General features: G+C 48.1%; 7 protein-coding genes across 8 annotated transcripts; 3 read left to right on the top strand and 4 right to left on the bottom strand.

Annotated features, from left to right (window-relative positions):
* Positions 1-1501: 1501 nt before the first annotated feature.
* Positions 1502-4201, top strand: J3458_021170 (uncharacterized protein; the record flags this gene model as incomplete). 2 transcript variants are annotated; one of them, XM_066122436.1, is made up of 9 exons in its annotated part: positions 1502-1668; positions 1732-1838; positions 1924-2159; positions 2231-2701; positions 2768-2960; positions 3011-3160; positions 3212-3681; positions 3728-3934; positions 3990-4201. In XM_066122436.1, exons 1-9 carry the CDS (start codon positions 1588-1590, stop codon positions 4199-4201), a joined length of 2127 nt encoding a protein of 708 aa, XP_065972446.1. In that variant the 5' UTR covers positions 1502-1587. The 2 variants fall into 2 exon arrangements, with proteins under 2 accessions (XP_065972446.1, XP_065972447.1); XM_066122437.1 differs by having other exon boundaries at positions 1732-2159.
* Positions 4202-4605: 404 nt separating this feature from the next.
* J3458_021169 (uncharacterized protein) lies at positions 4606-7206 on the top strand. Its single transcript, XM_066122435.1, has 3 exons — positions 4606-5010; positions 5081-5843; positions 5898-7206. The coding sequence occupies exons 1-3, from the start codon at positions 4650-4652 to the stop codon at positions 6616-6618; spliced, it is 1845 nt and encodes a 614-aa protein (XP_065972445.1). The 5' UTR covers positions 4606-4649; the 3' UTR covers positions 6619-7206.
* Positions 7207-8077: 871 nt separating this feature from the next.
* J3458_021168 (uncharacterized protein) lies at positions 8078-8625 on the bottom strand (the record flags this gene model as incomplete). The annotated part of the gene is made up of 3 exons (XM_007816105.2): positions 8078-8149; positions 8228-8368; positions 8449-8625. The coding sequence occupies 3 exons, from the start codon at positions 8623-8625 to the stop codon at positions 8078-8080; spliced, it is 390 nt and encodes a 129-aa protein (XP_007814296.2).
* A 1617-nt stretch (positions 8626-10242) lies between these two features.
* On the top strand, positions 10243-11291 carry J3458_021167 (uncharacterized protein; the record flags this gene model as incomplete). The annotated part of the gene is made up of 3 exons (XM_007816106.2): positions 10243-10513; positions 10572-10801; positions 10851-11291. 3 exons carry the CDS (start codon positions 10243-10245, stop codon positions 11289-11291), a joined length of 942 nt encoding a protein of 313 aa, XP_007814297.2.
* A 933-nt stretch (positions 11292-12224) lies between these two features.
* J3458_021166 (uncharacterized protein) lies at positions 12225-12644 on the bottom strand (the record flags this gene model as incomplete). The annotated part of the gene is made up of 1 exon (XM_066122434.1): positions 12225-12644. The coding sequence occupies one exon, from the start codon at positions 12642-12644 to the stop codon at positions 12225-12227; it is 420 nt and encodes a 139-aa protein (XP_065972444.1).
* Positions 12645-12806: 162 nt separating this feature from the next.
* J3458_021165 (uncharacterized protein) lies at positions 12807-13334 on the bottom strand (the record flags this gene model as incomplete). The annotated part of the gene is made up of 1 exon (XM_066122433.1): positions 12807-13334. One exon carries the CDS (start codon positions 13332-13334, stop codon positions 12807-12809), a length of 528 nt encoding a protein of 175 aa, XP_065972443.1.
* A 32-nt stretch (positions 13335-13366) lies between these two features.
* Positions 13367-14026, bottom strand: J3458_021164 (uncharacterized protein; the record flags this gene model as incomplete). Its single annotated transcript, XM_066122432.1, has 1 exon — positions 13367-14026. The coding sequence occupies one exon, from the start codon at positions 14024-14026 to the stop codon at positions 13367-13369; it is 660 nt and encodes a 219-aa protein (XP_065972442.1).
* Between the last annotated feature and the right edge of the window lie 439 nt (positions 14027-14465).

Below are 14465 nucleotides of genomic sequence, written 5' to 3'. Positions count from 1 at the left end.
ACTTTAACGCTATACTTAAAATATACGTAAAGAGTTAACTTTTATTATTTTATTACTTTTTTAATTAAAAGGTTATTAATATAAAGAATCTATAATTTAAGCGTCTTATAAATTTTCTTATTAACTTAAAGGTAAGCTTAAGCTTATATAAGAAAGTTTCTTATATTACCCTTATAACTATTATATAGTTCTAGTTTAAGAAATTTTAGTATATTATAAGTATTTATAAGGGTTATAAGTGTAATTCTATAAATTATTATAAGTTTCTCTTCTTACTTATTAATCTTTTTATAAAGGTTATTTTATTATTTAAGAAGCTATTAATTTTACTTCTTTATTTTAATAATCTTATTATAAAGGTACTTTATTATCTTCTTAAAGTTAATAGTCTTTTCGCTTAAAGTAAATATCTTAAAAGTTATTACTACTTAAAGTTTTAAGGTAACTTATTAAATAGAATTAATTAAAATATAATAATAACTTAGGTTTTAAGGTATAATAGGTTTATTTCTTAAAAAGTAAGTTAGGTTAAATACTATAAAGTAGCTTTTAAGTAGTATTATAATAAGGCTATTAAGAGTATAACTCTTAATAGTAAAACTATTACTTAAATTAATTAATAAAGAATTAAATTATTTAATTATAGGAATACCTTCTTTTTAAGTACTTATTTATCTCTTTATTATAATTTTAAATTAATTAGCTTAACTATTAATCCCTTTAAACCTTAATTAATTAACTTAAGGTTCGGTTAGTTTAATTCTTTTTAATTAATATATTTAAACATTAACCTCTTTAATCGCCTCTTAAGTCACGTGGCTAGTCACGTGCCTTTACCTTCTTCTTATACCCACGGGTTATGCCTGTCCTAGCCGGTACGGTCCCGTCTCGTGTCTTGTGTAGTGTCGTTCGTAATAATAATAAAGAAAAAAGAAGCTAATAATACTAATAAGCTACACGTATAAAAGTAAAATAAGTATAATTAATAAGAATATATAGCTTATATTTAACTTACCTTAATAAATAAAAGGTTAATAAGTTAACTCTTAATTAATAAAAGATTATATTAATTAAAACGCTAAGAAAAGATAAGATATACGTAATTAAGCTTATAATTATACTCTTAATACTTAATTAAGTATTTAAATAAGAAAAATAATACTTATAATAGCTTTAATAATAGGCTTAATTAAGAGGTATATTAAAATAAATTACTTATTATAAGTATAAATTATATACGTATAATTAAATAAGAGTAAACCCTTAATTATAAGTAAATAACCCTAATAATAAGCGCACTTATAAAAAGAGCGCATATAATTCTCTCTTTTATAACTAGACATAAACTTATATATATATATTATCGTTACAATTAGTGCCCTCTAAAGTGTGACAGGAATTGAGAGAAGGAAAAAGCGGGGCGCCGTTAATGCACTAAGTCCCGGCCCTGGTCTTCGCATCCTGGCCTTGACAACTTCACTTCGTCCACGTCCATCCTTCACTCGAACAAACATTCCGTCATTGGCTAACATTCATGTCCCACCCCGTCATGAACAGATGGTGCGTCGACTCAGATAGAGAATTGCCATGGAGCATGCTACCCGGCCCTTGACAAAGCGGCCCAGGGCCGTGCAGGCGTGTAACGCATGCAGGCAGACCAAGTCCAAGGTAAATCTCAATCTCCCATATCCTGTGCTCCTCGGTGTGATACTGCCTGCTCACGTTCGATAGTGTGATGGCAGACATCCGTCCTGTGAGCGATGTATAAGGTGTAATATCACTTGCGAATACACGCAGAACAGTCGAGACAGGCGCATGGACCGGCAGGAAGAAAAACGGTAGGCGGCCTTCCGTCTCCAGCGAACAAGACTTTGAACGCCAGTTCCCCTTACCATTGTATGTGAATACTGAGTTTTGAACAAGAGCACATCTCGCATTAGCAAATCGAGTCCGAGAGTTGGAAGCCCAATTGGCTCTAGCAAAGCAGACCCAAGCACAGGACGCCATCTCGCCCAGCAGTCATGGCGGCAGCGTGTCTTCCCCGGCCCATGCCAATACTGGCAGTGTGAACCCCGAGGGTGCAGTTGACTCCAGTGCCGATGCAATAGCAACCGGTCTCTTTGATGACCAACCCGGAAATGCCGACATAGGCTACTTTGGTAAGAATGATACCTGGACAACATGGAAGTGTAGAAAAGGGAGCGCGGACTGACCTTTGCAAATGCTCTAGGTGCCAGCTCAAATCATGCCTTCTTTTGGTCTTTGACATCGTCCATGGAGGAGCTGAACAAGAAGGAGCCTGGGCGACAGAATGTTCCTCTCCGGCAGGTCGGCGGAAATGACGGGCCAAGACGGCTTCCCTTGCCGCCGCTTAAAGTGGTGACAGCAGAACGGCAACCATTACCCCAAGAAGACTCATTTCCTGGACGAAAACTAGCCATTGATTGGGTCAATAGATTTTTCGACACAGTGGCGCCCGTTCTCCCCTTTGTCAACAAATTCATGTTGATTCGGGAGATTGACCTAATTGATTCTCGGACCGGCACTTGGCAATCGTGTCCTTCTAATACCCAGGCCCTGATGAGTATCGTCTTTGCCCATGCATTGGATATATCTGAAGACGGTGCGTCGGAGCCATTTTACCGCCGAGCCTTGGGCCTGTTGGATGAGAAAGGACTCTATCTGCCGACTATTGAAGCCCGTAAGTACCTTGACCCTTCTACTACGGGCTGATTCTTGCACACATGGGAATGCTGATTTTGGTTAGTCCAAGCGCTGCTACTCCTGGCAAACTTTCAACAGAATAGCCAACGGGCACAAGAGAGCATCACCACTCATTTTCGTGCCGTCAAAGCTGCCTATCAGCTTGGTGTCCACTCACCATCTTCGTACCGTCGATTTGGAAACAGGGACAATGAGCTGCGCTCCTTGCTTTGGTTTGCAGTTATAAATGAGGACCGGTACGGATCATCAACTGTCGTGATACGATGATAAAACTAATTGCTTCCAGAATAATTGGTTCTGGTTTGGGCCGCCCATTTCTCGTTCCCGCCCAACATATTCAGACCAAACTCAAAGATCTGATGAGCCATGGACACACCGGACAAGGTGACGATTCCAAACTTGGACGGCTGAGTCTATCTCACTTTCGGCATGTAATGTAGGTTGCAATTCACAAGTGCACATTCTTGCTCTGACAGGCGGCTGGTAGCAAATATCATGAGATTATCGGCAACGTGGTTGAGGTTATGCACAACTCAAATATCACATCGACCAATGATCTCACCCTGAGTGAGCTTGTACCCCATGTCATGGAATCGCTGCGGAAGCTAGAAAACCTTCGAAAAGATGCAGCACCTTACACACTACCCGTATCGGGCGCGACTGTCGATTCATGGCTGGCTAAGGACCTCGATGAACACAGGTATACAATACTGAGCTCTTTGTATCATTACCGCGTCACCATGCTGGTCAATGCACCGCTGCTATTGGCGGTATTGTGGCATGTCTCGACTACTGCAGAACCAGGCGACTCTCATCTCCACATCAACATTGCCGTGTCCATCTTGCAAGCGTATTTGCAGATCATCAACGACTTTCACACCCTGCTTTGCACCATCTTGAGGATCCAGCGGTCATTTTTGAGGCAAAATGCCGTGTGGTGGCTGTGCAACTATATGAGTGAGTTTGAAAGGAGTCTGCCATGGGCCGTGCTAATCCGTGTCAGTGGTGTCGATAAATCTTCATCTATTTGGTTTATGGCTGATATCGTCCAAAAAACCGGACACATTGCCGCCACTGGGGATGACAAGCGTCCAAATTGAAAATCTGATGCGGCGAGCTTTGGATACGCTAAGATTGGTAGGCGGGACCAGTATAATGAGCAGGAAGGCTCACCGCTGTTTGCAGCAATACCTTGACTCTTTCACCAAAGGTACGCGTACTCCCTGTCTCGTGTCACAAAGGATATAGCTTATAGCGGGTATTAGATGTCGAAATGCAGAACCGGATTGACATGGAGCCTCCTGTGCTTACGGAGACGACTAGGCCGTGGCCGTATGGTCTTCCCTCTGGCGGCATGGTATGGGATGGCAACATGGACGACCTCATGGCGGGTTTGAGGGCGGAGGACTTTCTCGGGGATGATATTTTTGCCATGAGTTACAATATTAGTGATTTCGATGCAACGGGATTTATATGATGTACAACAGTCAATCTATATGCAACTAATTACATGTCGTGCATGCCATTGTGGAAACATTGACGAACGGATCTGTCTCCCCAGTAGGCACAAACAGCAAAACATCGCTCTCCGTTGCTGTGATGGCCAATGGGCCAGCTGATCTGCTGGCGTCATCGTCAAATTGCTCGTGTCTGTGTTGATGAATGCTTGGAGAAATGAAAGGGCACCCCGAGACGGCAACTGCATGGACACGGGGCATCTCCTCGCCATCCTGATTGGGTCGCATCATGGCCTGCCCTTTGTGGTTCATGTGGAGACGGCCTGCCGCGCATGCACAAGTGGTCATCGGTGGTGGTAGTACATTCATCCAACCCGAGTACTCATTTCCAGAAAATACCCTTGGTCGGCTTCAACCTCAATCCCTTCAATAACCGTCACTCCATGTTGGCCGTCATAGGAGCCGACCATGAGCGACCACGGGGACGAGGAAGACCGTCGCCTCTTGGATGAGTCGTTGGCGGTTGATGCCGTATCTCACGAATACGACATTGGAGCCAAGAGTCAACCTGGTCGATCAGCAGCCTCTTCCATATGGACCTCGCTAGGGTTTGTCTTCGTTGTCGCGCTTTTGGCAATGCCGCTTTTGGGATACGTGCGCCATCTTGAGCCGGCATTAGCTCCCAGTTCCCCTGTGCAACAGCTTGCGATTCCACTGCACCCCGAGAGGCATATATGGCGAAGCGCAAAGACACTGGAGTTCCAGTGGAATGTGACTCTGGGAACTATGGCGCCGGATGGCGTTGAGAAGCAGGTGTACCTTGTGAATGGTTTGTCTCTCGCAACATGGTTCTGCCTTGCTTCGATTCCATGCGTTCGTGAAACTAATCTGATCGAAAGGCGCATTTCCGGGCCCGACAATCGAAGCCCGCTCTGGTGACAGGGTCATTGTCCACGTGCACAATAGCCTGGCGGATGAAGGTCTGGCAATACACTGGCATGGGCTACGAATGAAGGGCTTCAATTCCATGGATGGCGCCATCGGCTTCACGCAGTGTCCTATTGTCGCGGGCCGTGACTTCAAGTACGACTTCAAGATTGGTGACGATGAGCACGGCACCTTTTGGTGGCACAGCCACGCCGAAGTCCAGAGGGGCGATGGATTATACGGGGGGTTCGTCATTCACCAACCTGGTGTTCGACCAAAGCACCAGGAGGCTCTCATCCTCGTGGGTGACTGGTTTCACCGCAAGCAGACGGACGTGTTCAACTGGTACTTTGACTGGGGAAGCGTGGGAAACGAGCCAGTGCCGGATTCTCTGCTAGTCAATGGCCGCGGTCGGTATAATTGCTCCATGGCGGTTCCTGCACGCCCCGTCGTCTGCACACAGCGATCCAGTGAGGATCTGCTGCCCTTGCTGCATCGGAGGCCCAAGGACGCGGTGAAGCTGAGGGTGGTGAATACTGGGACGGTGGCCGGCGTGACTCTCAAAGCGGATGGAGCGACAATGCAGCCCGCGGCGGTTGATGGTGGTTTCGCAGTTGAGGAGCGACCCGGCCGCTCGGTGGGTATTCTGTATCCCGGCGAAAGGGCAGATCTGTTGGTGAGATGGGACGGCGTTGGTGAACAAAACAATCAGCTTCATGTTGAGCTGGATGACGAGTATGCCGCTTCCGAACCATCTAAACGGACGTGCTTTTGCTGAACATTGCACAGAAACTTTGGCGGATTTCCGAATCCAGCCCTGGACCCAAACCATAGCTTCGATGTCTTTCCTCCCAGTCTCGAAACCAGGCAAGAAAATAGCCCCCCTATCCTCTTACCCGACGACGACCAACACCGTGATCTCACGAATCTCACGGCCGCCGCCACATCAACAGACGTATTAGCCCCCAAGGCCCAGGAAACAATGGTCCTGTACTTCAAAACGCAAATGCTCTCCCGCTTCCAGAATAAGCCCATGGGCTTTGTCAACAACACCTCCTGGAAGCCGCAAAATCCACCGCTTTTAGCAACAGACCGCAGCCTCTGGGACGCAGACCAATTCATCCCCTTTATTAATTCTTCGAGGACGAGGGATGTTGACATAATAGTCAATAATCTAGATGATGGGGCACACCCGATTCATCTCCACGGGTACTCATTCTACGTCTTGTCGTCATTTAGAGCCGAGGGCCGAAATGGATGGGGCAGTTATAACCCCTTCGAGTCGGCGGCCCCTGTGCCGCCAAATCTTGTTAACCCCGTTCGGAAAGATACAGTTAGCGTGCCCAGAAGGGGACATGTGGTTATTCGAGTGAGAGCGGATAATCCCGGTGTGTGGATGATGCATTGCCATATGCTCGTGCATATGGGCACTGGGATGGTGACGGGGCTGCACGTGGAGGGCAGCGAGAAGCATGTCGGTGTGGAAAGGGCGAGTAGATTGTGTAAATAGATTTATAACCAGTGGCATTTAGCGTGCCCAATATTGAACGGCTGCCGTCTTGACCGGTCGTTGTGCTCGACACGGATACCATGGGGTACGGGCCCGGGCCCACGCGCATAGTGAGGCTGGTCTTACAAAGATGTTGGCCTCAATGCTGGCAACCACTTTTAGTACGCGTGATAGATGAAGAAATTGGCACATGAGTGAGTTGGAGCGTGGGTTTCTGAATGTGTTGCCAAGGTACCATGCTGGAAGCTGGCAATCGCGGAGGGACATGGGGGTAACTTATACTAGTTGATCAACGAGCCAGTACAACGGGGACGATTCACAAATGTGAATTCGAGACAAATAACATAAAGTACCTAGGCTTGGAAGCAGGAAAAGGAATCAGGGTTAACCCAGAGAAGGTCCAAGCTATCTAGTTTAGAAGGTTATGACCTGGAAGGGACCTTTCATGCGTTGTGCGTGCTTGTATTCTTGCTGGTTAATACTAACTAAAAGACCAGTTGATTCTATCAGAAGGGGCCGAATCCGGCCTGCTGGCTGCGGGCTGCTTCTATATACTGTCTAAATACCTAGTTCTTGAACGCAATATAGGGATTAAAGATGGTAAGAGGAGTGAGATGTTTGTTCCTACATTTTCTTAAAACGCTAGGATTCTAATAGCTCTTGCTAAAAGACATACTTGATAAAAGTTTTGTTAGATATAAAGTATTTGACTAGCTAATATAACTGAAGTATAATTTTAACACTAGAATTTATAATATAATCATCTTTTAGTCTTTTAGTACTATTAGATGTTAACTAGTTATTAATATACTTGGCTGAAATATTATCTTACACCTGAGTACTTTTACTCGTCGGTGTCACTGGAACTAAAAGTTATAATGCAAGACTGTGACAAGGACTCAGTGAGGGCCTGGAGTAATGAATCAATTCGTCTAATAACAGTATTTGGTATGAAAGATCCTTGATTTTCATCAAGTCCGAGATGACCGAAGAGCTTTATTTGTACAAGAAGCGGCGAGAGCATTCTGCTCTAGGTCTTCTGATCATAGCCCTCACTGAGCACTTGTCACGTTATAATAGAAGACATATGTCGATGAGACGTAGCATTAAAGTTTGCGCAGTTCTCGTACAGATATCACGGATAGAAACTCGGTTAGATCAACATGCGTAAAATGACAAGCATTTTCCCTTTGTTTACCGACACCGCCCATCGAAAAGATCGGGCGCAGTTCCTTTGCTACTACGCATGAATAGACTAGTCCACACCACATGTAGCTAAAGAATACTTGAAATCCTTTATTCGCCTTGGAAGCAAGAACAAATACCCGCTAGTAGCCGGCCGAACTTCAAATCTAGCAGAGAACTCCATACAACTACCACAGCTTACCCCAGATTGAGCCGCGGATGAATCGAAGCTCTACAATGCCGGCAATAAAGAATCCCTATTACCTCGACGAGATTATTTTGCCGCCTCGCTAAGGCGGTCCTTGGAATCAATGAACCCAAAGAGATTTCTCGTATATCGATCAAACTGAGAAGCCGTCGGTATTAGCACGCCACCCAACAACCATGAGTCCACTCATTCCCCGTGAAGACCGGTTGAACTTACAGCCCCATCTCTGCTGTTCCTTATGCGACCAATTGGCTCGTCGAGCTTGTTGATTTCCTCGACTAGTTTATCATCTGGTGCTGCCTCAATAGCAGCCGCCCTTTCCTTCAGGAGGTCGATGGTCTGCTGCCAGCCGTCGCCCTACAAGTAGCCCGTCGAATATTAGCGTGGTTGCTGGTAAACCATGGATTTGGTGGCCTATAGACTGGATGCAGACGTACCGTGCTCTTCTGCCTCTCGTCCTTGGCCTGTTGGAATTTTTCAATCAGATTGTTCAACTCCTGAATCTCACTCTTGACTTTGTCCTTGTCGACGCGCTTGCTGAGGGATGGTTCCCCAAGTGGACTGGCGGCGGCCACTCCCACGAGCGCAGCAACAAGGGTGTAGGAAAACTTCATTTTGAGCTTGATGGGTACACTTGAATAGCGGTGCCTTGATAGTAGAGATAATAACTGTTTGTGAAAATGGTTGTGTGCAATTGAGTTGCGGAAGCTTCTCGAGGTCGGGCGTCGGGCTGCCTTATATCCCCTCGGAAGAGGTCGTTGAAAGACTCGAGTGTCTGGTTAAGCTTGGCAGAAGCTAAGGCTCATGGTAATATGCAGTGCAGATTTCGTCACTGCAAATTAGTTTTGCAAGTACGTTTGGGTTGGCAACATAGTTTTGCGCGAGTCAATCCCAGACACGTTCGAGCTCATTTTGCTGCAACAATCGGCGAGACCGGCCAAGAGTAACATGTCCAAAACTGGTTTTGGTGTGCTGAAATTACTCGTGTCTTTATCGTGTGCAACTCGGTGTATACCTTGGCCCCTGTTGCCAACTATTACTAATGACCAAGGCACGAGCAAGCAACATGTCGGTTTCATGGAACCGGCTGATGCAGTGGTTCTCGAAGTTTCACGGTTGCCCGGGACTCCATGGATTGGCCATGGCGTATTCGTTTCCCATTGGTTCGGCATCGATTATGCCCGTTTCTTGGCAGGGTCTCGCGTGGACGCAATACGCATTGGCCGAGCCAGCGACAACCTTACACCCAAGTTTCAATGTTACCTCGTGATGGAGTTCACCATTAACCGCGAGCGACCCTATGCATTTGTGTTTCTAAAAAGCTTATATATCCTGATATCTATCCCATTTTGGGTTGGTACTAATATAACTATTACATGCTAGGTTACTAAACTTCAACATGGTCACGTTTCCCACCTAATCTGTAACACAACTCTGCAGATCTCAATACATTATTCTGCCAAGACGGTCGTAGGGTATCCGTGCTGCATTGTCGAATTTTTTTTGCCAAGAGAAACGAGAATTATTATCCTGCCGGCTTCGGTCGCTGATTCGGCGCCGAATGGTTCGCTTTAACTATTATTCGTACTCCGCAACAGATTAATTATATGCAACAAGCAAGTTCCTTGCCATGGGATGGGAATTGGGCAGTATAATTGAACCGAGACCGGGCAAATGAGGCTTCAGCGGCACTGATATAGTTGCCGATGCCGAACCGTGTTGCGCGATTATGCGCGGCTTTAGGCCCAAGAGCAGGGTTGCGAGAAACAGCAAAAAGCCTCGTCTTCAAGACCATTTTGTAGATTTAGCCGTATTAGCAAATCAATATATATGGGCGGGCGTAAGAAACGTGTATTAAGCTTGACCCGTACGTTCCCTGTAAAAATCAATGGTTGAACATTGCCCCTGACGCCCGGCAATCCAACCACCCGCCACGTCGCGACTATCCCAAGATATCTCACAACATATTTCCCAGGGAACAGAACACCTACGGGATCCGGCTCATTGAACATGTCACGTTGCGGCACCAACGCCACTTTGAGTGCGGTGGTCTCATCGTGGCGTCTGCCTCATCCCATCATCCCACAGCGTCAAGGCCAAACCAGCCTGATCCGACCGGCTATACCATTAAATTGTCTTGCCAACCTTCTACCGGTCGGCGTAGAAGCTATTCATCCTCCTAAAATCTCCCGCTTAACACACCCAGGCTCAATGATCACAACCCACCCAAAATGTCAACCGGCAGTAAACCATTTTCCCGAATCGCAGTTGTAGGCGTCGGAGAAGTCGGCGGAGCAGCTGCATTCGCGCTCGTCATTTCCTCCTTAGCCAGCGAACTGCTGCTCGTCGACATCAACACGACGCTGCGAGATGGCCAGGTTCGCGACCTGTCCGACGTGGCTTACAGTTCCAACAGCGTGACGCGCGTGCGGGCAGCCACGCACCACGAGGCAGGGCAGTGTGACATTGTCGTCATTACCGCCGGATCAAAGTGTGTGCTGGGTAGGAAAATTCCACAACGTTCACACCCTTGCTGATGTTGACTTGCGCTTCATGCCAGGCCAGCCGAACCTCGAGCGTGTATACCGCAATGTGTCCATTATAAGAAACGTGGTCGACGCCATGAGGCCCATCAGGCAAGACGCCATTGTAGTCGTCGTTTCGAACCCGGTGGACTTGGCTACGACTCTGGTCCTCGAGCTCTCCAAGCTGCCCAAGTCGCAGGTCCTCGGCGCCGGCACCTTTCTCGACTCCGTGCGGATCCGGGGCATGATTGCCGACGAGATTGGGGTATGAAGCTTCCTACGACTATACGTGATTTTGCACTAAATTAAGCCAGGTGGCGGCGAATTCCCTGGATGTCTATGTGCTGGGCGTGCACGGGGACCCCCAAGTTGTGGCATGGTCGACGGCGACAATCGGCGGCGTTGCCATTGACAAGTCGCTGCAGTATAGTAATCAGATTGACCATGAAAAGGTAGCGCAGGAATGCAAGGACCGGTCGCGGAGCATCATCCGAGCCAAGGGCGCCAATCCGTTTGGCATCAGCTCCATTGTCTGCAGCATTTGCGCCTCGATACTCCTGGACAAGCGCAACGTTCGTCCGGTTAGCTGCTTCCGGCCGGGATACGGCTGCTGCTTCAGCTGGCCTGTTGTTCTGGGGAGAAAGGGCATCATGAGGGCCATGGACGTGCCGCTGAATAATGAGGAGAGGGCCGAAATAGACGAGACGGCCAAGACACTGAAGGCCACGGTTGCTCATGTTCTTGCTGATGGATAGGCTTGGGGTGTGAGAAGCGGGTGTAATCTTCCGGGTTCATTACTTGTGAGTCTTTTTGGTGGCTTAACAGGGCCTGAAGTGCAACTGTTGAAGTGCGCTCAACTTGGGATCGAAATGTGTTTCATTCCGCGGCTGGCGGCAGCTTGTGGTCGAATTGTTGTCATGGAACCTGACTATATTTCATATGCGTGGTATATGGAAATCTCAGTGATTCTACTACTTTGCATGTGGAGAATGACATTTTCAACTATGGTAGGATATACTTACTTATTCAGGAATATATACTAATGTATTATAATATAAAGCGTGATAGTCGAGTACACGATTTGGTTAAATTCTTTTACCGCCCACTGTAGATAGGCCGTAACTTAGTTCTGTCCGTTCTGGCTTTATAATTACAACTTAGACATGATAAATTTGGGATCGATATCAGCCTGAGGAGTTAAATTGTCATGGAGTAGTCAAAATCACGATTCGCAGAAAACGACGAAAAGGCAAATTTCATAACCATACAACCGTGTGGAAGACGACGCTTGGTTGCGGACAGGAATCTATGTTCCGGTAGTGGTCGTTTACGATGGCACATGTGCCACTGAAAGACCGTGCTCTAATTGCACAGCAATTTGCACCTCTTATATTCCGTTGACAATGTGTAAATAGTTTGTAGTGCGATCATGAATGGCCCTTTTCATAAAAATCATTCAATACATGGAACTACCTCATTTTCTGCAAGTGAAATGCAAACTATCAACAGCACAGCACTTTGAATAATAAGCAGATTCCCCAAAACGCCATATCCAGTGGGATCAATCATCACGTTTATCTCTTGTCGCATAATAAACCAGACCGGGGACCGGGTTTAGAAGCGTACGGATAACGAAGCCTGCTCGCTATCAACCACCTGCTTCTTGACTACCAGAAAACTATCGGGGCTCATGGAGATGGAATTGATGCCCGATTCAACCAGAAACTTGGCCAGTTCCGGATGATACTCGGTGCCTGTCCGCATATGCCAATCTTGCACCCCTTTTCACGCGTCACCGAGATGACATGCCTGAGCATCCACTTGACGGCTTCGTCCTCCTCATCAAACAAGTCAGCCAGCTCGCCCGCGTCGCGGTCAACACCTAGTGTTAGTTGGGTCAGATCGTTGGAACCAATCGAGAATCCATAAAAGTGGTTGGCAAAGTTGACGGCGAGGATCACGTTGGACGGGATCTCGCACATGATGTAGACGAGCAGCCCCTTGTCGCCGCGGACGAGTCCGGTTTCCTCTATTACCTCCAAGACCATCTTGGCCTCATTGACAGTCCGGCAGAAAGGTATCATGACGACGGCATTGGTGAAGCCCATGTCCTCACGGAGGCGCTTGATGGCGCGGCACTCGAGCCCAAACCCTTCCTTGTAGCGCGGCGAGTAGTACCGTGAGGCGCCTGGGAAGCCGAGAATTGGTCCTCCTTGGGTTCAAACTCAGAGCCGCCAATGAGCCGGCATATTCATTGGTCTTGAAGTCGCTCATGCGGATAATGGCCGGCCGGGAACGACCGCCGAGCAGAGGGTCGCGAAGCCCTGGGACAACTTGTCGACAAAGTAGTCTGGCTTTTTGCTGTATACTCCCGTCAGAGTGGTGATTTTCTTCTTTGCTTCTTCGTCTTTGAGCTGGTCAAAGTGGATGAGCGCCATGGGTTGAACCTGGATGGCGTTGCTCATGACAAACTCCATGCGTGCGAGGCCGATGCCGTCGCTCGGGAGTCGCCACCAACGGTACGCCGCGGCTGGATTGGCGAGGTTGAGCATGACTTTGGTCTTCGTCGCCGATAGCCCGGACACGTCCAAGGTCTCCGTGGCGGCATCGGCTGCGCCGTCATACACGAAGCCCGAAGTGCCCTCAGCACAAGAAACGGTGACGTCCTGGCCGCTGTGCAGTACGTACGAGGCATCTCCCGTACAAACTACAGCTGGGAGCCCCAGTTCGCGGCTCACAATGGTAGCATGCGAAGTGCGTCCGCCGTGGTCGGTTATGATGGCCGAAGCCCGCTTCATCGCGGGCACCGAGTCCGGGTCTGTCGTCCCGCTTACCAAGATGAAGTTGTCCACGAACTTGTCCATGTCTCTGGCGTTTTCAACAAGGTAAAGTCTTCCCGAGACGGCTGCGTCACCGACTGAAAGGCCGTTGCGAGGAGACGACCCTTGTTATGCACCTTGTATACCTTGGAGATGGCGGCATCATGACCAGAGTGCACGGTTTCTGGCCGAGCTTGAATTATGAACATCACTCCCGTCGTGCCGTCCTTGGCCCACTCCATATCCATGGGCATACCATAATGGTGCTCAATCGTGTATGCCCAACGTGCGAGCTGGAGAATCTCCTGGTCGCCGAGGACGAAGGGGGCTTGCTCCGCCTTGGAGGTATTGACGTTGCGCGTCATCTTCTCAAGAATCGGGACCAGATTCCGGTCGATCAGGAACGGCTTGAATACTTGGTATTCATCAGGATTGACCGTCTGAACGACATTTTCGCCCAGCCCCCACGCCGTGTTGATAAGCACGATCTTGTCAAACCCGCTCTCCTTGTCTATGGAAAACACGACGCCAGAGCCGCCAATGTCGGAGCGAACCATCTGCTGCACCCCCATCGAAAGCGCGACGCTCATGTGATCGAACCCCTTGGTCTGGCGATAGCTGATGGCACAGTCGGTGAAGAGCGAGGCATAACACCGTCGGCAGGCATCCATGAGCGCATCTTCTCCGGAGACGTTCAAATACGTCTCCTGTTGACCGGCAAAGCTCGCCTCTGGCAAGTCTTCTGCCGTGGCGCTGGAGCGTCCAAGTTCTCAAGTCTGATTTGCCGCAAATCTCGGAATATGCAGTTTTGATAGCAACGGTCGTGCTGCTTGGCCAGGTGTCGCCGAGGAACAGGGTGCGAATCTTGGGACCAGCCTCCCTGAGGGTCAGTTTGCCGTATTGCCCCTCCGCGATCAGTATTGCAACCTGCTCTTGGATGTCGTTTTTTGTCCACGTATTGCCAGTACATGTGGGAAGTTGTTGCGAATCCAGGCGACACTGTGATTCCCTGCTCCGTCAGTGCAGTAACATCTCGCCAATCGAGGAATTCTTGCCACCGACCAAGGGACCACGTTGCCGTCTTCCTTGGTCGAATTTGAGGATTAGTGG

This window comes from Metarhizium acridum, assembly GCF_019434415.1.
Source record: "Metarhizium acridum strain ARSEF 324 chromosome Unknown scaffold_578, whole genome shotgun sequence".
Lineage (NCBI taxonomy): Eukaryota > Fungi > Ascomycota > Sordariomycetes > Hypocreales > Clavicipitaceae > Metarhizium > Metarhizium acridum.
The sequence above is the reverse complement of the archived record's forward strand: the minus strand, read 5'-3'. Positions and strand labels throughout refer to the sequence as shown.